General features: G+C 42.1%; 1 protein-coding gene across 1 annotated transcript in view; it reads left to right on the top strand.

Moving 5' to 3' along the window:
• XPO4 (exportin 4) overlaps nucleotides 1-23,424 on the top strand; it is a 145,337-nt gene that overhangs the window by 106,842 nt on the left and 15,071 nt on the right. Inside the window, exons 14-21 of the mRNA XM_074985345.1 lie at nucleotides 951-1,110; nucleotides 8,394-8,563; nucleotides 14,101-14,275; nucleotides 15,781-16,074; nucleotides 17,687-17,867; nucleotides 21,177-21,295; nucleotides 22,097-22,227; nucleotides 23,063-23,180. Coding sequence (XP_074841446.1) covers nucleotides 951-1,110; nucleotides 8,394-8,563; nucleotides 14,101-14,275; nucleotides 15,781-16,074; nucleotides 17,687-17,867; nucleotides 21,177-21,295; nucleotides 22,097-22,227; nucleotides 23,063-23,180 — 1,348 coding nt within the window. The remainder of the gene's footprint in view (nucleotides 1-950; nucleotides 1,111-8,393; nucleotides 8,564-14,100; nucleotides 14,276-15,780; nucleotides 16,075-17,686; nucleotides 17,868-21,176; nucleotides 21,296-22,096; nucleotides 22,228-23,062; nucleotides 23,181-23,424) is intronic.

Below are 23,424 nucleotides of genomic sequence, written 5' to 3'. Positions count from 1 at the left end.
AGTTTTCGAAAGCCCCTTCTTCGTATCTGGTCTTAGGAAGAAGGGGCTTTCGAAAACTGGGGGGTCCTTTTGGAAGGTCCCCGTCTCCACGGGTGGCACATGATTCGAAAGCTGCACTTTTGAATGGCTGCGGCTGCCATTATGCTAATGAGGCACTGCATAGTCATAGCATCACCTCATTAGCATCTTTCGAACCTGCTCATTAACATGCCCATTCTGAAAGGCAGGGGCTCGTGTAGATACAGGGTTGGTGTGGTGTTGGCAGGGTTTGGAAGTGGTGTGGAAGTGTTATACTTTGTTCTTGAAAGGTAAAGGAGTACCTTTATGTTGTTTCTTGGTGACCCTTCCCTCTTGCTGGCCAAAAAAAAAGAGTGAAAGAGCAATACTGTTCAATTCTGTGTCCAGTGGAGAGAGACTATTAGGGATATGACTGAGGGGGAAGAGGAATATACCCTGTACAGTAACAAAAATAGTGAGATAATTTACAGTTTCAGTATGTGATTTAGTTTGCATATGCCCTAAAAGGTGTTCTGAGTCTGTCCAAAGTTTTCAGGTAATAATGTGAGAGAGTGGGAAAATACCAATGTCTCAATAAAAGCTTTTAAAGTAAGACAGTGTTCCAATTGGAATATTCCCCTGACATCAAAGCACTGGAGAGTCTTCCTGCGGCAATGATTGAGCCCAATTTCAAATGCATTCTCTTGGATGTTGTCCAACTGTCTCATCCCACCATCCATATAGAAATAGAGACTATCCTGAGGGTGCTTACACCCCATCAGTAAAGGAGGAAATACTTGGTGTGATCTTGCTTCTCCCACCTCTTTCTATGAAAAAGGGAAATCTTTGGTGCACTCATGCCACCCTTCTTGTACAGGTGATCCTGCTTAAACCCCCAAAGATAAAAACCCACTAAACCTCCAACTCAGCTATCTTATGCTTCATATCTGCAGGTTACTGTCTGCTATTCTAAGAGTTTCAGAAGTAGAATCTCGAGCAATAAGGGCTGACCTAACACACCTGCTGAGTCCACAAATGGGAAAAGATATCGTATGGTTTCTTAAGCGTTGGGCAAAGACCTATCTCTTAGTGGATGAAAAACTGTATGACCAGGTAAGACTTCAACTGCAATTGTGATTGCGTTAATGGACAGTAGAGTATGTATCGGTAACACTACTTCGTCAATGGGCGTGTTAGTTTGTTTTAAACCTCCAGTTTCCACTATTTATAACATTTGTGGATTGTTTTAGAATTTAGTGTATATAATCATAGCCTGGAAAGTGAGTGTTTGCTATTTTTTCTGAGAGGAAATATCTGCACTCATAACTTACAAATAACTTTGGTATTTTTAAAATACCTTTGTGTAGGTTTTGATATAGCGGGCATACTTCCATTCCTCCAAGTTGTTGATTGGTCGAGTACCTTCTCTGAATAAACTGAGCCACTACTGTCTACAAATTTCTTCATGAGATTAATCTTTACTGGAATGATCACTGTACATGGCCTAATAATAATGGCTAGGCAGGTGACCTGGCAGAGATTTGTTAAAATCTCTTATTCACTTAGTTGCCTTTCCTCTGTAAGCTGTGCCATGTTGGGTGAGAAGTTGCATGCTGACAGGCACCTAAGCTTCCCTGTTTTGAAGGTAAAGCAAAGAGGAAAACTGATCTGGCAGCACCATCAGTAGGCCACTCTCTACTGTCTCCTGCCATCCCACTGCTATCTCCAAGATCTGTGCAACTAGCTCAGTGGACTCTGCTTTCAGGGGCTGCTCAGACCTCCAGCTATCTGGAATCTCTCTTCTTCACAGAAGTGCTATAGCTTCCCCTTCCACCTTCTCCACTGCTCTCCAGCCCATCACTCACCCATGCAGGACCCCACTCTGGAGGATGAGCCGGTCCTCTTCCTGCAGGAGAAAGCTATGCCTGTGCCACACTGTGTTCCAGCCACACCATCGGCTCCCATCTGTACACCATTTCTGGAGGCATCTTCAGACACCCAGGGCTTTTCTGAAACAGAACCAACTTTTTTTCTGATAGGTAGGCACAGCCAGTTCTCATGCCTGCCTGCTTGCCCACCTTACCCTCCTTCTTGCAACTTGGCCTCACATGAGGCCAGGGTCCACATCGACATTCTGGAGATCTGAACAGCTTGTCCAGCTTGCTAGACATTGCTTTCTCTGTCCAATCACAGCATATGCCCCTCCTTTTAGGCAATATGGCAGTATGTCTCCTGATCAATGAACAAAGGGGAGGCATGTTTGGTCTCCATCCCTCTGTGAAGAGTCAATACACCAGAAGAACTACCACAGGGGTTGACAACCAAAATGATAAGAAGAGCCATTTTTTCCAATGCGGTAAAAAAACAAAATTTCAAGAGCCGCAATGCATGTGATTATGAGATGGTCCTTAAGAAATCATGTCAAACCACACTTTTTATAAACCCTATTTTAAGAACAGTGCGCACACAATTTGTAATACAATACAAGTTTACTGCAGGATGTTCACAAACTTTTTACTTATTCTATTTCCTCACACTGTACGTGTCCATTTATACCAATGTCTTCCTGACTTTCACTCCCAAACCATCCCTCTCTCTCTCTCTCTCTCTCTCTCTCTGAAGGATGCGAGGGGGAATTATCCAGTGTTTCGAGATCACATATCATTTGCTTTAGATATGAATTGTTCATTTTTGGGCTTTTAGATGTTCACAGTTTATTGAAAATAATTAGGAGCATATTTGTTTTGTTTTGTTTTGTTTTTTTAAACTTTGCAATTATAGCATTGGAAACCACAAAGAAGTCCTGAAAGAGCTGCATGTGGCTCTGGAGCCACAGGTTGCAGACCCCTGAACTAGCACATCTAACATCATACCACACTCCAGGCTATGTTTATGCCAGATACCCAAAACTACAGGGTTGGTGCACTCATCAGATCTGTCAACGTCTAGCACAAGTGGGAGCTGCATGACCCTGCTCTCCACTACCTATTCTGAACCTGGGCACCCCTTGCTGGGATTTTTTTTCTCCCACTCATAAGCAATGCAAGTTGCCTCCCTATTTCTCCAGGGGAAACCTTGTCTGGGACTCCCAAGGTGACAGGCTTCTCCTGTCCAGGATGAGAAACCTCAGTATGCATTTTTCCATCCTTCCCCTTCTGTTACAAGTCTTCTGCAAGATTCAGTGAGACTATGCTACTGTCATATCCATAGCTTCATATTGGCCATGCCAGTTTTGGTTCTCAGACAACCCTGCCTCAACATCATGGACAAGATCTGCATCCCAACTTGAACCACATCACTTCACAACCTAGTTTTTGGATAGAGCTTGAAGATAGACAAAGCACTTTCCACCCCAGTATGCCACATCATTACTCAAAGCAGAATGGCCTTGACTATGGCAAGCTACCAGGTTAAGAACATAAGAATGGCCATTACTGGGTCAGACCAAAGGTCCATCTAGCCCAGCATCCTGTCTGCTGACAGTGGCCAGTACCAGGTGTCCCAGATGGGGTGTACCGAAGACAATGATCAAGCGACTTACCTCCTGCCATGCATCTCCAGCCTCTGACAGACAGAGGCCAGGGAAACCCTTCCTACATCCTGGCCTTTTATGGACCTAACTTCCATGAATTTATCTAGCTCTTCTTTGAACTCTCTTATAGTCCTAGCCTTCACAGCCTCCTCTGGCAAGGAATTCCACAGGTTGACTGTGTGCTGTGTGGAAAAAGAACTTTATTTTATTAGTTTTAAACCTGCTACCCACTAATTTCATTTGGTGTCCTCTAGTTCTTATATTATGGGAACAAGTAAATAATTTTTCTTTATTCACCCTCTCCACACCGCTCATGATTTTATGTATGTCTGTCCCCCTCAGTCTTCTCTTTTCTAAACTGAAAAGTCCCAGTCTCTTTAACCTCTTCTCATATGGGACCCGTTCCAAATACCTAATCATTTTAGTTGCCCTTTTCTGAACCTTTGCTAATGCCAAAATATCTTTTTTGAGATGAGGATACCAGATCTGTACTCAGTTTTCAAGATGTGGGCGTACGACAGTTTTATAAAGGGGCAGTGAAATATTCGTTCTTATTTTCTATCCCATTTTTAATAATTCCTAACATCCTATTTGTTGTTTTGGCTGCCACTCTCACTGTGCAGACGTTTTCAGAGAAATATCCCCAATAACCCCAAGATCTTTTTCCTGATTAGTTGTAGCTAAATTAGCCCCCATCATATTGTATGTATACTTGGGGTTATTTTTTCCAATGTGCACTACTTTACACTTAACCACATTAAATTTCATTTGCCATTTTGTTGCCCAATCACTCAGTTTGGTGAGATCTTTTTGAAGTTCTTCACAGTCTGCTTTCGTCTGGCCTATTTTGAACAGTTTAATACAGGTTAAATGGAAATGTGTCACCACTTGGTCTTACTGCCATCTTGGTAAGCTTTCCCGTCAGGTTTGTCCAGATCAGTCTGGCAGCATATAGTGCCTTCTCCCTCTAGTGAATGGCACCTCGCTGATTATCTGGGCTACCACTGTGTCCATTTGGTCCATGGGTCTTTAGTCTCGCCCTATCTGCTCTCACAGAGCCCCCTTGCAGACTGCTAGCAGTGTGCTTACTTATCTCTCTCTGAAAGTAATTTTACTTGAGGACCATTACCTTTGCTTAATGGGTTCGCGAACTGGCAGCCAAGATGGCTGACACCCCTTCCCCATCCACGTTATACCGTGTTTCAGGGCACGTCTACACTGTAGTGCTGCACTGTTTCAGCTGCAGTGCATCTGGTGAAGATGTGCTACATTGATGGGAGAATGCTATCCCCTGGGCAAAATTACTCCACCATGGTGAGAAGCATAAGCCACATCATCAGGAGAGTATCCTCCATGAACACAGTGGTGGCGTGGACAGCATGAATCTTACATTGCTTGGGGAAGGAGGCTCTTTCACACCCAAGTTACTTAAGTTAGGCGACTTAACTGGCAGTGTAGCCCTGACCTCAGAAGGACACAGTCTCCCTATGGATGCACTCTGATTTCCTCCTCAGTAAGTCCATTTGCCTTCCTGTCTTCTGTCTGGAGCCACACATCTCCATTGCAGACACAACCCGTCACTCCCTCAGTATGTCATGCTTTATATATCCCGAGGAACCCATGCTTTGGGGGTTCAAGGGCCAAGCTGTCTCCTGCTGTTGGATCTCCAGGAGCATCCAGACGTGCTACACAGATGTGCTAAACACTCTCCAACCTACTGTTGCTGGTTACAATTATAGCACATTTTATGCCAGCACAGGTTACTACTTTCGCACATGTAGCAGGTATTTCCTGGCAGGACATCTGCCAAGCAGCAATATGGAGATCTGTTCACACCTTCTCTTTCTGCTGTGCAAGTGGTCCTTGAACTGTGGATCACCCCCACCCCTCGGAGAGGTGCATGAAGGAACATTCATGGGGGGGCACAGTGGGGCCTGGGCCAACCCCCACAGGTGGGGAGGTAGCACTAACCAGTTCCACTCCAGCTCCAAGGCAGTACTATGTTCTGTGCTGCCCCTATCCTCTCCTGCCTTAGCTTCAGCCTTGGCCCCTTCATCCCTGTCTGCATCCTGTGGCACCACTCTCAGCACTGCCTTCTACGGTGGGTAGGGATGCATATAGAGGTAGGGAGGGATGTGACCCTGAAAAGTGAGAGGATAGCTGTGCTATGTCATCACCAAAGGAGCAGTTGTGAGTGTGCTGCAAAACAAAAGCAAACTCATTCCCATCTCTCTTCTGGTTATTGCTCACTACTCTCACACAATTGAATACATGTAGGGACTGTCACTGGAGACTCTTTGAGATGGATCGTACCTATTTGTATTCCAGTACCTGCTGCCTGTGCCCTCTGCTGTGGTCTGGCATACTTAGTGGTAAGAGGGTCACTGAAGAGACATTGCTAGGAGAACAAGGAGACATGATGCATATGCAGGGCAATAGACAATACTAGGAAAATCTTTTAGTTCCCGAACATGACACACATGTGCACCAATGATTGGACTAAAAATAGGGGCCATATATCTGGAAGAATGGTAGTTACAAGTAAGGAGCCTCTTTTTATTTGTTGGGAGCCATCAGAACATGTTGATTTGCAACTAAATATGGCCTTTTGCTAATTTTATTTTTCGTGAACCAGTGTACCTATGCCCATTTATTTAAGCAGGTATATTGCTTAACTTAACATTCATTCAGAATCTTAATTTTTACATCATTTACAATGTATCGCTCATATTTCTTTTTTGACTAGATGATTAATTTATTTCCTTTGCTTTATGTCACGCTCTACTTGGATGGAGAACAAAAACAATATTTAATTATTTTAAATTACATAAAATAAACATAACTTTTTAAAGTACCTAGCACATTTATCAAAAGATTTTCTATATTTAAAACTGATTTGTTTAGGAAAGGAAGTAATAGCTTTACTTTAGTTAATTGAACTGATTGCTTCTGTTTGCCAAATCTTTTAAGCTTTTAGTAATAATAGACCTCACCCTCCCAGACCTACTTTTTTTTTTGAGTTAGAAGAAGAAAAGCATTCCTGCTTTTTCAGTTGATTTCTTAACTTTAAATGAACTAGGTATTGAATTGAACAAATTGTATCAACTGAAATGAAGTAGTCTCTCTGCACTCACAGAAGACCACTTAACCAAAATTGATTTCAAGTCTGAGCAAGTGACTTCTACTAGTTCTGTAATTTAACTGTCTTTAAAACATGGGAGCACATGTGTATTGCTTAATGTTATTTTAGTATGTAAGTTTAGATTTTAAAAAAGAATATCAAATTTAAATTTAGTTTGAATAAATCTGTAGTAAAGTAACAAATAATGATTTTCTTTTTTTTAAAAAAGTCATTTGTATCCACCTTAATTTGTGTGTAATCTTGCTTTCTAAAGATAATGAGTCTCATTCTTTTACTGAAAACTTGTGCTGAAATTTGAAAATAGCTGAGAATTTGAAAGTGAGCATGCTCTCAGAAACCTTCTGCAAAATTATCAAATTTCTGAGATTCAATTTTTCAGAAATTTAATTTTGCAGAAAGGAGGGTATTTGAATATTTGGAATTTCATGGGAGTCAGATATAATGGCAGCAGAATGTGAATATGGAATCATAGGACTGGCATGTGCCTTAAAAGATCCTCTCGTTAAACCTGCCACGGGTGCAGGAGATTAAAATGTTATGGATTCTAGATTACCTCTGGCAGGTGTTTGTCTAACTTGCTCTTAAATCTACAACTGGGGAGATTCCACAACATTCCTGGGCAATTTATTCAAGAGCCAGTGCTTAACTACCTTGGCAGAAAGTTTTTTCCTAATGTCTAACCTAAACTGCCCTAGCTGCAATTTAAGACCGTTTGCTTCTTGTCCTATCCTCAGAGATTAAGGAGGCCATTTTTAATCCCTCCTCCTGGTAATAACTTTTTATATATTTGAATTCCCCTCTCTGCCAACCCTCCTTCTCACCCCCCAAGGGGAAAAAATTGAACAAACTGAGGAAGTAGTTGCACAAAGTTGTTTGTCTTGCAAGATATCACCCTGAACTCTGGCAGTACGGAAGCGTTAGGTTGATTAGAGCGAGTCTATACTAGAGCACTGCACTGGCACGTTTGCACTGCTGTAGCACAGTTGGTGAATATGTGCTATGTAGACAGGAGAGTGCTTTTCCATTGGCATAATTACTCCACCTGTGCAAGAGAGGTGAAAGCTGTGTTGGCAAGGAACATCTTCTGCCAGCATAGCGCCAGTGTGGATAGCCTTTGTCAGTTTAATCTATGTTCCTCAGGAGTGTGTCCTTTTTCACATCCCTGACTGTTACATCGACCTAAGCAATACTGTAAGCCAGCCCTCGGTGTTAGAATCTTCAGTTCTGAAGAGCCTCATGGCCACCTTGATGTGCAATGGGAAATGTTACAGTAACAAAGTGAGTGAGATAGTATCTTTTATTGAGTCAACCGCTGTTGGTGACAAAGAAAGGCTTTTGAGCTTACATTCTTCTTTAGGTAAGAGTGAGTGCAAAAGCTTCTCTCGCAACAGATGGTGCTCTGAACCTGATTTTGAATTCATGGGACCAGCACAGCAGCTACAAGCACACTGCACGCATGGGAAATCTATACTTTTCCAAGGTGGTGTTGAAGGTTAGCTGTAAGGATACTTGGGTTTTATAACAAAGTTGATACTGTTTCTGTGTTTTTGGCAAAGGGCAAGAGATAAGTTTAGCTTCCTACCTATTTTTTTCTCTGATACTTTTTCCTTTTTGTCAACATAATTTTTGTATATTAAATAAGCAAGGATTGTGAAGGTCTGAAAATGAGTTACTATTTTGATTTTTCATGAAATGCACCCATTTGTTTTCTTTTTCTTACAGATAAGTCTACCATTTAATACTGCATTTGGTGCAGACACAGAGGGTTCCCAGTGGATTGTGGGTTACCTTTTAGAAAAAGTAATCAGTAACCTGGCAGTATGGAGTTCTGAGCAGGACCTTGCAAATGACACTGTGCAGTTGCTAGTAACATTAGTGGAAAGGAGAGAGAGGTAAACTGCAGGCTTATGCAAGTCAAATTTTTCTTTTCCGTCTTTAAATTTATATTGGGCCAAAATAAAGCAAATATAGCATATATTATCTATTAGAATATTTTACTGTTCTAAATGTTTTCCACAGCTAAGAGCACATTCTCTTGAGAATTAAAGCTTTCAAAATTGTTCAAGTCCGAGCATAAAATCTAAAGTTTTTAAATAAATATATGTACATACTTGCACACCAGCCGGATAACTTGAAGTTGTTCTCAAGTTTTATATTGTACTGAAATGCCTATCCTTTCCCCATGCCTCTCAACCACCAGGTGTGATTAGGAAGTGTTAACTGCTTACTCCCACCCTCCCAGTCCTATAAGGAAGATTTCTGTATTGCTATTTACTTTTGCAGATTTAACTGCTTAGGTATGGCAAATCAAATGCAAATATAATTGTTGTATAATACTATTAAAATGGGGGTGGACAATAAATTTTGATGGGGGCCACTCCAATGTTTTGGTAAGTGGTCAAGACCTGCACTTTTCTGTGGAGGCAGTGCAGGTGTTTGGGACTGCGGTTGGGTGCAGAAGGGAGCTTGGGGTAGGAGATGGTGGTTCAGGAGAGAGTGTGGGGTCTGAGAGCGTGGTTGGGTGAAGGCAGAGGTTGTTACCTATGGCAGAGGATTGGGGTTCAGAGTCCAGGAGGAGGGTATGAATGCAGGAATGGATTTTGACCTGGATGGAAGGTGTAGGAGGGAGTGCAGGGTCTGGGAGGAAGTTTTGACTTTGGGAAGACAGGTGCAGAGGGTTTGAATGGTGATCTGGGGCAAGAGATAGGGGTGCAGTCAGGGTTGCAGGCTGGAGGAGGGGGTGTGAGTATAGGAGAAGATTCTAGCTAGGGAAAGGGTCAGAGGAGGGGTGCAGGGTACAGGAGAGAGTTGTGACCTGGGGGAGGCAGTGGCAGAGTGCAGAAGTATTGACCTGGTGCAGGGAGTTTAGGGGACGGAGTAGCTGGGCTCCTAAAGGCAGGCTCTGGCCAGGTAGCACTTACCTAGGCAGCTTCTGACCAGCAGTCAAGGGGTACCCTCAGGAAGGCTTCCTGCCTGCTACAGCCCCAGGCCATTCAAAGTGGCTGGCTGCTCCACGTGCCTCTTTGCACTGGCGGCGGGGGTGGGGGCTGGCGGTGGTGGCAGCTTTGTGCACTGCCTCTGCCCCCAGCACAATCATCACAGCTCATGTTGGCTGGTTGCACCCCCCCCCCCCCACCACCCAAGAAGCTTGTGGCTGCAAAGAGGCACAGGGCCCCATGAGCTGGCTGCTTTGAACCAGCAGGAAGGAAGCTTGTCTGAGGATCCTGGCAGGGCACGCTGCAGGCCAGATACAAAGACTTTGTGAGCTGTATCTGGCTTGCCCTGATGTAATGCATGTTGAAAGACTATTATTGTGGTTGTTACATCAAGCGTGCGTGTTTGAAAATGCCAGAATTAAAGTAGTCCATACCCTTTATGCATATGCATTATGATGCCATACTTAATTACATGATTTTTTCACGCTTTTGTCTTTACCTCATTCATTGCACAACATGGACAAGGCTCACTTAATGAGCAACTATCCAGTATTCTGTTTTCTGCTTGATGTTCAGTGTGCGGCCTTGTGCTTTACTGCAACACACTGTTCAAACATTGCTCTGAACAGATTGTTATTGTCGTTATTCTCTTTTCGGTGGTGCTCATCATTACAGTAACTGAGGTGGATCACAAATATTAGTGAGTTTATTTTTACAGTACCTCCTTGACATGATGGGGTATTATTTCCATTTCACACATAACATAAGAACCTTGGGTCACCAAGTGAAATTAATGGGTAAAACTAACAAAACAAAACTTTTCTTCATGCAGCATGTTTGGGTAGGCCTGTGCAACTCATTGCCAGAGGATATTGTGAATACTGGGACTTTTAACGTTTTCAAAAAAGAACTAAATTCATGAAGGTTAGGTCCATCAATGGCTATTAGCCAGCATGGATAGGAATGGTGTCCCTGGCCTGTGTTTGTCAGATGCTGAAAATGGATGACAGAAGAGGGATCACTCAGTGACTACCTGTTCTGTTCACTTCCTCTGGGGCATTGGCCAGTATCGGAAGACAGGATACTGGGCTAGGTGTTTCTTTGGTCTGACCATTATGGTCACTCCTATGTGAACGTTAGGCAGAGGGATAGTGAGGTCAAAATATATACAGTAAATTTTGGGTGCTAAATATGAGGTGTGTAGGCCCCAATTTTAAGAATATTTCACATTATATAGCACTTCCTAATTACACTCAAAGTGCAACTTCCAGTGATTTCAGTTATGGTTGTGAATGCTCAGCACTTCCGCAAATCAGACACCAAAATCTCAGAGTTAGATACTCAGAAAATGAGGAACATATGATAAATGATTGATGTAAAAGGTTTGGTTGAAATGACTTGCCCAGTATTACATAGGAACTCTGGTAAAGGAAAAAATAGAATCTTCACAGCAGCCTTCATCTGCCTTAACCATGAAACCATCCTTTCTCAGTGTACAAAAAGTACCAAAGTCAATTCTGAGCTCTGCAAGTGTTACCTGGGAGCTAACATTGTTCAGTGCTCTCAACTGGGCTCCCATGACACTGCTCCTTACCCTTAGTGGGTTCCCTCAAAGGATGCTTCATAATGGTATGGGCTTTTTAGTTAGGACTCGCAGGGCATTGAGGTCCAGCTGGAAGTCAGGTCCAGAATCCAGTATCAAAGCATGTGTTAGCCTAGAGGGAAACTTGAAGTGGGTCACAATCACGCTCCATTTCTTTGAGCACATGGTGGGGGAGCAGGGGAATTTTCTGGATGTTCCTGGGTTCCAAAGGTGTTTTTTCTTTTTCTTTTTTGTTTTAGTTTTTTAATGGAGTGGGGTCACAGTATTGAAAGTTGAGAACCATTAAATTAAAGGATAGACACTGTAGAGCCACGACGAGCCCTTACCTTTAGGAATCACATGATGAGGTCAGAATCTCCAGTCTGATTTTAAACACCACCCCCCAAAATAGTTTCTAGACCCCCTGTTTGTTTAAACAACGCACAACAAAACAAGAATGTGCAAACATTACCAGATTGCAACAAATGCTTTGTCTGCTTGTATCTTCAAACAGCTACTAGCAAGGAAATGGGGGTTCCTGGCTCCATTCCCACCACCGGATGAGAAACAGTGCTTTGCTGTTGTAGCTGTAGGATGGCCACTCTACTGCTCTAGAGGGCTACATCTAACTACAGAGTTATTTTGAGATAACAGCTATTATTTTGAGATAACTTTGCTAGCATCTACACTATGCGTGTACTATTTTGAAATAAATGTAAAACTGGTGTGTTATGTCAAAATTAGTAACCCTTATTGCAGGAGGAAAAACGCCTATTTCAAAATAGACGCTATTAAGACATGGAGTAGCGCTCTTTTGAAATAAGCCATAATGGCGCCCAGTGGCACTATCTTGAAATATTGCCATGTGTCCAGAAATGCTATTTTGAAATAGCTGGGTGCTGTTTTGAAAATATATTTTGTGTGTAGCCGTGTTATTTTGAAATAAGATATTTTGAATTAGCTGTTGCAAAATATTTTATTTTAAAATGCCTCTGTAGTGTAGCTAAAGCTGAGGAGAGTGGACTCTGTCATTGCTGTGAAAGGTAAGGAAGGTTTTCCCTGCTCTTTACTGTGACCAGAGGGATCCATGAGGGGTACTCCCCACATTGAAAGGGAAAGCCAGCCACTGGGTTTCTTGCACTGTGGGTACACTGGGAAGGAAGAGAGGTCATATTTTGCTGTTAGCAGCCTGTTAGATGGTTGGGAGATCCTACATCTCCCTCCTTTCCTTCTCACTCTCTTTTTCATTTTTGTGCTTGGAACAGGTGACCATGAGACCTCAAGTTTAACAAATGTGTGAGGTGAGAGAGAAGAGAAAAGGAAGGAGATGATGAGTGATGGGGTGGAAAGGAGACTATGGGACCTGTAATGAATCAAGGAGGAAGGAGAGGAAATGAATAAATGAAGAGATAGATGGAATGACAGAGGCGAAGGAATGGAAGCAACAGAAGCTGCATTAAGTTTGAAACTAGAGTTTAGGCAGACATTTGTTCCGTACATGGAAAAAATAGATGGAACATTGTTACCTACACAGAGTGGCCCCTCTGCTTCCTACCGCATTAAAAGTTGTCTGAGGTGGCAAAAAAAGTCCTGTTCTGAGATGGACGTGGAATCATCCCTTGCTCTGGAGAGGGACTACCTAACCTGACAGCAGAGATCGGTGACCCAGAAGTGAGGAAGGCCCTCATTATGGAAAGAGGAGCAAGGCAAACCACCTTCAGAAAATTTACTTTGTGTTTATTGTTGGCAGCCCCTCCTACTGCTGGCTGAATCAGCGAGGTGGTCTGATGTAAGGGTGTTGGAGTCTAGTTGGGCTCTAATCCTTAAAGAGGCCCAACTACTCTTGTTACTGGAAGAGACAGAAGTTTGTTGCCCAGACACCAGCTGAGGAGTTAGGGAGATACACAAGAGAGGCCAAGTTTGTTGTTGTTTTGATGTGTAGTGATTGGCAATCTGCAAAAAGGAACAGTGGCTAAAGACTTCGCTGCATTGTGTTCTTTTGAGAGATTTTGTTTTGCCTAATCTGAACCACCTATAAATTCTCTAAAATTTTAAATCACCTGTAGGCTCAGAGTTATAACAACAAAACTCAAAATAAACTGCTTGAGCTACAGATGCTAAATAGTGAGTAATCTGGTATTTAAATAGCCACCAAAATTTCTTGGTTATTTGGTTAGCCACCCACCAACATACACCTAGCTGCTCCAAGTTTAAAAGGCCGAGCTGACATGCAGGCTGGACTCTTCCCCGTCCCCTCCGTTCCCTGTGCTTCTGCCCCACAGCAGGACAGACGCTGAGCCAGTCTGTGTGCTGGCTCAGCCTTTTAAAAGCAGAGTGGCAGGGTCAGGCACAAAAGCTGAGCCAGCCTGTGTGCAGCTTTAGCCTTTTAAATGCAGCACAGAAGCAGGGGAAAACAGCTTGGTCCCAGCACACGTAGGGGTAGAGGCTGAGCCAGCCACTCCCTATTTACTTGAGGGTGGGGGGAGCACGAGTAACCAGTAGCACTAACCGATAAGCAGATGCTTATTTTTGAGAACTACAAGAAGTCCTGTGGCACCTTATAGACTAACCAACTTATTTTTGGTTAGGCATGCAAACAGATACTTTTACATCACTGGCTTGAGCTCAGTACGTGCAAAATGTCAAATAAAGCATAGTATGTAACTACAAAGTATTTTCCCACTTTTTCTCCCTTGAATTAATTGATTTATCAAGTAAATGTTATCAAAATGTAGAAATAAAGGACAAATAAGATGAGTGTCAGAAAGGAGAGAGACTAGGTATAAATATTACTGAACATAAAAAAGGTTTAACAGAATTGCTAGTGAGAATACTTGGTAGACGTAATCAAATTTTATGCTTCTTCTGAAGGCTTCTGCGAGTAAGCAATTTTTTAATTTTTATTTTTTAGGGCAAATTTAGTAATTCAGTGTGAGAACTGGTGGAATTTAGCTAAGCAGTTTGCGAGGAGAAGCCCACCCCTTCACTTATTGTCCAGTTCTGTGCAGAGAACACTAATGAAAGCTCTAGTTTTAGGAGGTTTTGCTCATATGGACACAGACACAAAACAGCAATACTGGACAGAGGTAAGACATTTTAAGTTTCTATCACCTTCATTTCTGCAAGCAATGAAGCCATATTCAAAATTAGTTTTGGAATTCAACATTACTGTTGCACATAGAGGAGAACGCTAAACATCTTTAAAGCCTTTTATAATTTTAGGGTTTCATTGTGAGCCTTATTTTCTGTAGACCTTTACAATACGCGAATTACAGGGTATGTAAGATACTAGATATTTAAATATTACCAATTAAAATTACATTGTGGGTCACTTTGTCATAAATGTGGTTTTTAAAGCATTGTCTACTTAAAATGGAGTTTTTCTGTAACTGAAATGTTCAGAACTCTGAACAGAACATTATGGCTTTCCTTTCAAAAGTTAACAGCTGAACATGAACTTAATTTGAAACTTCACTGTGAGGAAGAAAAATGCTACTTCCTCTTTTTTTAATAGTTTAACACAATACAGTTGTGTTTTGTTTTTTAAGGTTTTCCCCCTCCCCACCCCCTAAATGGGGGACGTGTCTTGGTGGCTACCTGTTTGTGTAGTTCTGGTTCCAAATGAAATGTGTGGTTGACTGGTTGGTTTGTAACACTAAAGTATGTATTTCTGAGGTTCCACTGTAAAATAATAAAATTAATATTGAAAGAAAATAATGCAGCATCTTGGCCCTAGAGGATAACTGAAGGATGAGGAATAAGCACCATAGGTTTATAAAGAATAAATCTTGTGGAAAAACTTAGATTGCTTTTTTGGTTATTACAAAATAAATAACTGAAATAGACCTCAGTGGAGGTACTGAGGTAAAACATATGGCTGCCTTAAAAAACTAAACTCTCAATAATTAGATCATATTAGCTATCAACAGTGTCATGCAGATTATAAATTGGAAGACTAAACAATGTTTCTCTAAGCAAAAGGTCGCTTTGTAATTATTGTATTGGCTCTGGTATTTGCATAGCAAGGATTTGTGCACTTGTTAACTTCCTAAAAATATAGTAAGTTTTATTTTTAAAAGGATAGATGGCAGTATGTTGTGGGGTACCATAAGGATAATTGTTAAGACTGGTCTTATTTAATAGCTTTACTCATTAGCTAGAATAGAAAAGAAACTTCATATGATAAATTTGGGGATTTAAATACCAGAGGACAGAAGAGTCACAGTAGAGGGAAATTTAAGCACTGCAAATGGTCAGAAAATAAATTGGCAAGAGAGAATGCTGAAACAGACACCTGATGGAGATAGTGCATGACAGGTTAAAGTTAAAATTCACTTAATGGAAAAAATATTCACTGTTATGCCAGTTGTATGCTAGTTTTAATTCCATTGAAATTGGTGGAATTGTAACAGTATAAAACTGGAGTAACAATAATCAATTATCCCAGTGCTTTGGAGGTGGGAGGAGGGGAAAGGGTTGTGTTACTAAGATTTTATTTTTTAATGAATTGATAGGAAACTGTGAGCATTACATGAATTAAACTGGAAGAATACATTTATCAGAAATGGCTGTTTAATTTTTGATTCTGTAGGTTCTTCAGCCACTCCAGCAGCGATTCTTGAATGTGATAAACCAAGAAAACTTCCAACAGATTTGTCAAGAGGAGGAAGTGAAACAAGAAATCACTGCCACACTAGAAGCACTTTGTGGCATTGCTGAGGCTACCCAGATAGATAATGTAGCAATCCTCTTTAACTTTCTCATGGACTTCCTTACCAATTGCATTGGACTAATGGAGGTGTACAAAAACACACCAGAGACTGTTAATCTCATAATAGAAGTTTTTGTTGAAGTTGCACATAAACAAATATGCTATCTTGGAGAGGTAAACACAACCAGAAAGTGTGTTTGTCTGTGCATTCACGCATGCATGTGCAAAATAAGATTCTGTTCTCTAAATCAAGTAAGCAAGAATGATTTTGAGGTGCTGACTAGGAAGAAACATTGTACAACTGAGCCCTCTTAAATGAATGCCTTTTAAAAGAATGAACATATTTAAAACATCAACATGAAAAGCTAATTGATTGTTTAAAATAATACACAATCCGTTAAAAAGTGTAATTCACTGTAACTGAGTAGTGAGCAGCCTGCAAGCTGCTTGCAGCACATCAGGGTTCTATGTGTGGCCATTGTGCAGGCTGTATTCTGCCAGTTTCTGTCCCCATGTTTTTTTCCCCACTTGTATTACTAAACTAACAGGCATGTAACACAAGGGCACATGAAATGAAATGCTTGCTGACTGCACACGACTGCAAGAGCTGTGTGCTCCCTCTGCATCTAGCCAAAGCTCTGCAGTTGTTCAGTTGGGGCACACTGCTAGGTACACAAGCAAAGTTAGCAAAACCATCCTGTCTGGGAGACCATGTTGGTTACAATGCACTGAGGTGGAGAGCCACTCATGTGACCCACTCGCTAGCCTAAGTTGCCCATCACTGCAGTAGCTGCTGTGTTTTTAAAAGGAAATAGACCTCTTTAAAGGAAAACAGTTTTGATAAGTAAATGCTTTACAGGTTTCTGTTCTTGTAAACCCAAGCACATTGACTGGAGAGTGGAAAAAGATAGAACATCCCACAATTCTGCCTCTTAACATCATTCAGAAAACTTTTGGTTGTACTAAATAATCTTTCCTTGACTACAAGTAAGAGTGCATATATTGTCTCTGCAAAGGTAACCCAAAAGTACAGCTAGAGTGTGCATACACTAACAAATTAGCCTATTATTCATCATTAGTTCAGTTCTAACAGTTCAGGATATTTTTACCATGTTTAACTTCCTCTGAAAGTTTATCTAGGGAAACTTGCCAGTGGCGTAACTTCTCATGCAAACTTAATGTAGAGACATGGCATTGGTGCTAAACAGGGTTTGCACTGGTGTGATTTACTCCAGCAGGTTATCAGGTAAGTTGCATCAGTGCAATGTACTTATGTTAGGACTTTGCACTGCTGTGGTTACACCTATGGAAATTTCCCTATCTGGACAAACCGTAGCTACCACTATTGGATCTGCCATAATGATGGATTAAAGCCACAGAATGTGCTAGTGTGAATCAGAACCTGGCAATTCTGAATCTGCAATTCCAAACTGTTTCATAAGCTTGGCAACAAATGGCAGCCTGTCCAAAACCATTTTACAAATAGACTTCTGATGTGCAATTTTCTTTTTAAGTCTGGAGAACCTGCCAAAGCTACAGTTATATTACTGAAGTATTGAAGTCATTGGCGCATAAGTAAATAGGCAATATAGGTACGTAAGGAATAGCTATCACTGTAACAAATGTATGTATAGTTATTGAACTGAATACTAACAGATAATAAAAATGAAATGAAAGTCAATGGTATATTCTCAGCCGGCAGCTCCAAAAACAAAACTAAGAAGTCAATATTAAGTATGTTAGTGTATATAGCATATTTAAATTCCTGTTTGTTTCTTTTTTGCAGTCCAAAGCCATGAATTTGTATGAGGCCTGCCTAACTTTACTTCAAGTATATTCCAAGAATAATTTAGGTCGGCAGCGAATAGATGTTACCGCAGAAGAGGACCAATACCAGGATCTTCTTCTCATTATGGAGCTTCTTACTAATCTGCTTTCAAAAGAATTTATAGATTTCAGTGACACAGGTATGAAGGAATGGGAGATGGAAAGATTCAAGTATTGTTGAACTACTGTGGGTCACTTTGGGCAAAAACTATGGTCTGCAAAGTGATAATTTAATTTTTTTGAGGAGCTATAGTGATTTTTCTTTTTTAATTAGCAAAAGTATCATGGAGAGAACTAATTATCCAAGTAATGTAAGAGTGGAGATTGGAGAGTCTAGTTTTCGCATACTAAGATAGCATTTATTACAGGTTGCACCTCCGAAAACCGGCATTCTCTCATCTGGCAACATCCCTTGTCCAGCTGGATGAGGGATGCTCCTGAACCAGAGGGCCAGGGCAGCAGGGCATGCAAACTGGCCTCCTGGCAGCCCTGCAGTGGACAGCAGGTCCAGACGTCGTATTCCCCGGCAGCCCTGGGGGCGGGGGGGGGGCCAGTCAGAGCCAGTCCTGGGGCAGGCGAGCTGGGCCATTGCCCAGTGCCGCCAGTTTCAAGGGGTCACCAATATGGACCAGCCCGTGTAAGGCTGGAGCCAGTGCCTACGTGCTGCGTGAGGACGGGGGAGGGGCAGGGCTGCAGCTGAGTGGCCTGGCTGCTGGAGCATGATGAGGTCTGCATCGGGGAGGCACTCCGGGAGGTGTTCACCTTGGGGGACTACTAACACCACATGCCCCCACACACGCATCTCCCCACTCCCTCCCTTCCCCCACAATAATCAGGGAGTGCAAACTGTAAATATGTATCTAACGCTAAACTTAGAGCAATAGAAAAACCTTTTTGTCAATAGTTATTAGGAACCAATAAAACAAACTTGCATATACCAAAACCTCCGTAACTATATACATGGGGGGCATGTGAATGGGGATGGGGCCTAGAACAGAAATGATGGGAGGTCCTACTCAAGAGATGGGGTGAGAGGGCTGTGAGCCCCAGCACCTGCAGATGCCCCTACCTCCCGGGGTGTGTGGTCCCCTGTGGGGCGCTGATGGGGCCAGAAGCACTGGGAGGTAAGGATGGTCCATTGCAGGCTTGGGCTCAGCAGTGGGGGCAGGGGTGGACAGGTCATGGCTTGGAGGACACTCCACAGGGCCCAAGGTGGCCATGAGCCAGGCTGCGAGGTCCCTGAGGGCAGCCATGGGCAGGCCCAGGAGCAGTAGGGCAGCCAGGGCCTTAGGGTCATGGTCTGGAGGAGGGGGCAGGGGCTTCAGGAAGAGCAGGGGCATCTAGGGTCTGGTCGGCCAGGGCCCTGCACACGGTGCAGAGTATCCCCACCACCTCTCCCCACATGTCCCGCTTGCAGTTGAGTTCAGCCTTGTCAAGGGCCAGCCACCTTTCCGCCAGGGTGTTCTGGTGTAGGAGTGTGGCTGTGTAGGCTGTGGCCTCATCCTTGCAGCCCCAGCGTCAGGTCCTTTGGATCCATGGTTGCTGTGCCAGGGGAGTTTGGGCTGGTCTGAGCTCAGCTGGTGGGCTGCTGGGTCCTCCAGCCTGGATGGGGCTGGTGGGCCCTGGGCTCCTCATCTGGCTCTCCTGCCGCTTGGATGGTGCCACTGCAAGGCAGAGGGTGTGGGGGAGGTACAGTCAGTGCCGCATCCAGACCCTGGGTGCCATGACCCTGGGCCCCCTGACAGCCGTGTCCCAGGGGATGCCACCATGCTGGCTCCCACATGCTCACCACACTCTGTGTGGGAGCCCAGTCGGGGTCCTGGCTGCCCTCATCCAGGTTCCTGGGGCTCCTCTGAGTGGTGCAGGGTGCTGGCCTGCTGGTCATTTGGCCAGCTTGGGGCTAGGTAACTTCCTCCAGGTCTCAGGGGAGTGTGGCTGGCAGCCCTGCATGAGCTGCCACCTTCCACACTCTCAGCTTCCTGCCCCAGGGTCGCTGGGTCCTTGCAGCTTTAAAAGCTGCAGAACCTAGAGACCATAGAGCCCCAGTGGGGTCGTCTGGAGCATCTCCGCTTTCCAGCAAGCTGCCCGCCATGGCAAACCACTTCTTCTGGAAGAAGCAATCCGTAAGCGTCTTACACATGCTTTCTTCCAGAAGAAGGCACTCTTCCTGGTTCCGTAACGGAGTACTGAATCCGAAAGATGTGGCGCCTTCTTCTGGATTCCTTCTGGAAGAGTGCCTCGCATGTGTAGACTCTCCATGGATCTTCTGGAAGAAGGCGCTGCTCTTCCAGAAGATTGTGCATGTGTAGAAGCAGCCTCTGAGTGCTTCCCAAGAGACAGTACCACATAACCAACCACAGTGTACACATGTAGTTCTTTACAGTCTCAAATGAACAGCCTGAATTCTGGTCCCCTATTTTATTCTACAAATAGGAAACATAGACTTTCTGTAGCCAGTACGTCTTACTCTAAGTTCAGAATGCAGGCTGGGATTTTGAGTCCAGGCTTTGAGGAACAAAATGTCTGCCATTGTGGCTGTTTATGTGGAAGAATTTGAAAGGGAGTTTGTCATGCAACTAAGGAATTTGAATGCATTTTGGTGGTATGATTAGGTGGGAAGACATGAGTTAAGGTTTGTGTTGCTGTATCACTAGTTAAATCAATATTCTTGCTTTTTAGTGTTCCATCTGAATAGGTTTCACAAAATCATTTCCTTTGAAATAAACAGGTTTCTGTGTTCTGACATACTCCTAATTACTAGGGCATACTCATAGTATGTGATACTTCCTGTACTTATTGGATCTTTTGCAGTACTGCATTGTGATCCCTAAAAATAATGGCCACATCTACACTACAGGGATCTGTCAACGGAAGCTACTATCGAAAGAGATCTTCTGGCAAAACTTCTGTCAACAGATCATGTCCATACACAAAAAGGGATCAAAAGAGTGATCCGATGTGTTGACAGAGAGCAGCCAGACTGCCCAGCTGCTATTGTGACAGAACGACCAAGCAGAACCTCAGCAAGCAGGGCTGCCCAGTGAACCGGAAGCCATGTTTGTTGACCGAGAGCTCCCTCAAGTGTGTTTGTGGCTTTTTTGTTGACAGAAGCTGTTGGCAAAGGTGTTATTCCTCATCATGGAGAAGCAGAACATGGGTAGCAGATGGTCGACGAAATGCATTTTGTGTGTAGATGCTCCATGAGGCTTGTCAACAAAACCCTGAGGTTTTGTCGACAAAACTCTCTAATGTAGACGTAGCCAAAGGGCCTAAGTGTAAGATAAAATTGCAGTCTTGACTTTCACAACTCTTCTTTTAAGATAGTGTTTTTGTGATCCTTTTTAAAGAAAATAAATCTGTCCTCTTGCATGAAAATGACACTTCTGTAAGCCTGATCACTTCTTTTACATGTAATATGTTAACTATAAAGGTGTGTGTGTTTTCTACAGATGAAGTATTTAGAGGACACGAGCCAGGACAAGCTGCAAATAGATCTGTGTCAGCAGCAGATGTAGTCTTATATGGAGTTAATCTAATTCTGCCATTAATGTCACAGGATTTGCTGAAAGTAAGTATATTTCACATCTGCATATACATGTGCATATATACTAAATATGGACACTTCTTCTAAAGAAGTATAAGCTTTTACATGGTTTCTAAACTCTGAAGTCATAAGAGCAGTTTATGTAGCCTGGCAGTTAAATTATAGTGTATTCAATAAAGATTAGGCATTTATATGGAAAATGAGACTATCTACAATTATATCTGAGAAGAAAGATAAAAAATACAAACCTTCATGTTGCATGGCATAAATCAACAAGTTACTGATGGCAGGCTAGAAAGAAACTTGCTGTATAGGTAGGTTATTGTATAATTGCCCACTATGTGATTTCATGTACTTTCTTGGAAAATTCAGTATTTTCCAGGCTTGTTGGCTTTATCTCCAAACCACAAGTCCCTTCTCCTGTGGCTTTTCTTTTGTCATTTACCTCTTGAAAGATTGATTCATTACTTTGCTCTTATCCATATTTCACAATTAAATACACATTATATATTTTGCAGTTGTGATTATTTTTGTACTTTTCTTCAAGGATAACATCGGAGATTGGGGGGCGTGGTTTGGTTGGGTGTGTTTTTTTGCTTTTTACAGCTCTTATTTCATATTCATATTTCTTGTATGAGAGAATAAAATTTTAATGGAATGGCATTTTGCTGGTGACTGAGACATTGAGATTTATATTGGCTAATAATTACCTTTTCAGCAGAATACATCAGTCTCAGTTCTGCCTCTTTGTTGCACAGAAATTGGGGAGATGTATTAAAACAGTACGGGTTGAGTCTCAAATTATCAGTATGTTTCTTTTGACAGTTTCCATCTCTGTGTAATCAGTACTACAAATTAATCACCTTCATCTGTGAGATATTCCCTGAGAAAATTCCTCAGCTTCCAGAAGACCTTTTTAAGAGCCTAATGTACTCACTGGAATTAGGGATGTCATCGTATCCTTTACAATGAATGGGCTGTCCAATTTAAAATGCATTTCCTTTTTGGGAACTAAAATAACTATCTTTATTCTTTTTTTTTTTTCATTTTTTCCTTCTGTTTATCTCTGCATACATAAAAGTAGTCTAACCATTAGTTTTCTCTCTCAGTTTTGCCCTTGCATTCTGGATTATTGTTGTTATTATTATTATTATTATTATTATTACTGGAATCACTGGAATGTCAGCTGAATTTCTAGCCTTAACTGAATTTAATTGGACTCATAATATTTCTTTTAGGTAGCTTTTAAGTGTTTTAATATGTATATGTTCTTGCTGGCAACCTCTATTTACTCTTCCCTACTATTTCATCTTACAGAGTATCTGACTTTATAAACCTTCTGGTGTTATCAAAAAGCTATTACTGAATTCGTTTCTAACTTGATAATGCAAAATATTGCTGCTGTTCTACTGTACTGACTCCAGAGTATTTCTTGTCATATTACCAGTGGGGTCTCCCTTTATAATAGGGAGTACCATTTTTCACTAGCCTACAGCATGTGTCAAAAACAGATGAAAAGTTTATTCATGAAGGACTGTTTCTGAAAATGTTAGGTCACAGATTACTGGGTTATTTTACAGTGGATAGTCCATAAAAGAGTGCAACAAAGATGCAAAAGACTCCTATCTTTTTGTAAAAAGTGCTCCATATTAAAAACAAATAAATGAAGTCATGGGGCTATATATTATTCATTAAAATTTTTGTAATGATGCTGGTTAGAAATTTATAACAACTTAAAGGACATCTGACCTTTATTCTTTGATGCTTATTCTTTGACACTTGGATTATCAGGATGAGTTCTGAAGTTTGCCAACTTTGTCTGGAAGCTTTAACGCCATTAGCAGAACAATGTGCAAAAGCACAGGAAACAGACTCATCACTATTTCTAGCAACAAGGCACTTTCTTAAGGTAAAATATCTATTTGCCAATTAAACTGCCGTATTTTATTTGTTATTGTATTATAGTAGCATTGGAAGGCTCCATTAGGTTAAGTGCTGTACAGAAGGAGCATGAGATCGTCTTTGTCCTAAAGAGCTTAATCTATTAAAACAAGACCAATAAGTGTACAAGGGGGAAATAGAGATGAAGAGAGCAGAAACATTTTGCCTAAAGTCATGCCAAATCAGTGGCAGACCTGGGACTTCTCAGTCTG

The sequence above is a fragment of the Carettochelys insculpta genome, chromosome 1, assembly GCF_033958435.1.
Source record: "Carettochelys insculpta isolate YL-2023 chromosome 1, ASM3395843v1, whole genome shotgun sequence".
Classification (NCBI taxonomy): domain Eukaryota; kingdom Metazoa; phylum Chordata; order Testudines; family Carettochelyidae; genus Carettochelys; species Carettochelys insculpta.
The sequence above is the reverse complement of the archived record's forward strand: the minus strand, read 5'-3'. Positions and strand labels throughout refer to the sequence as shown.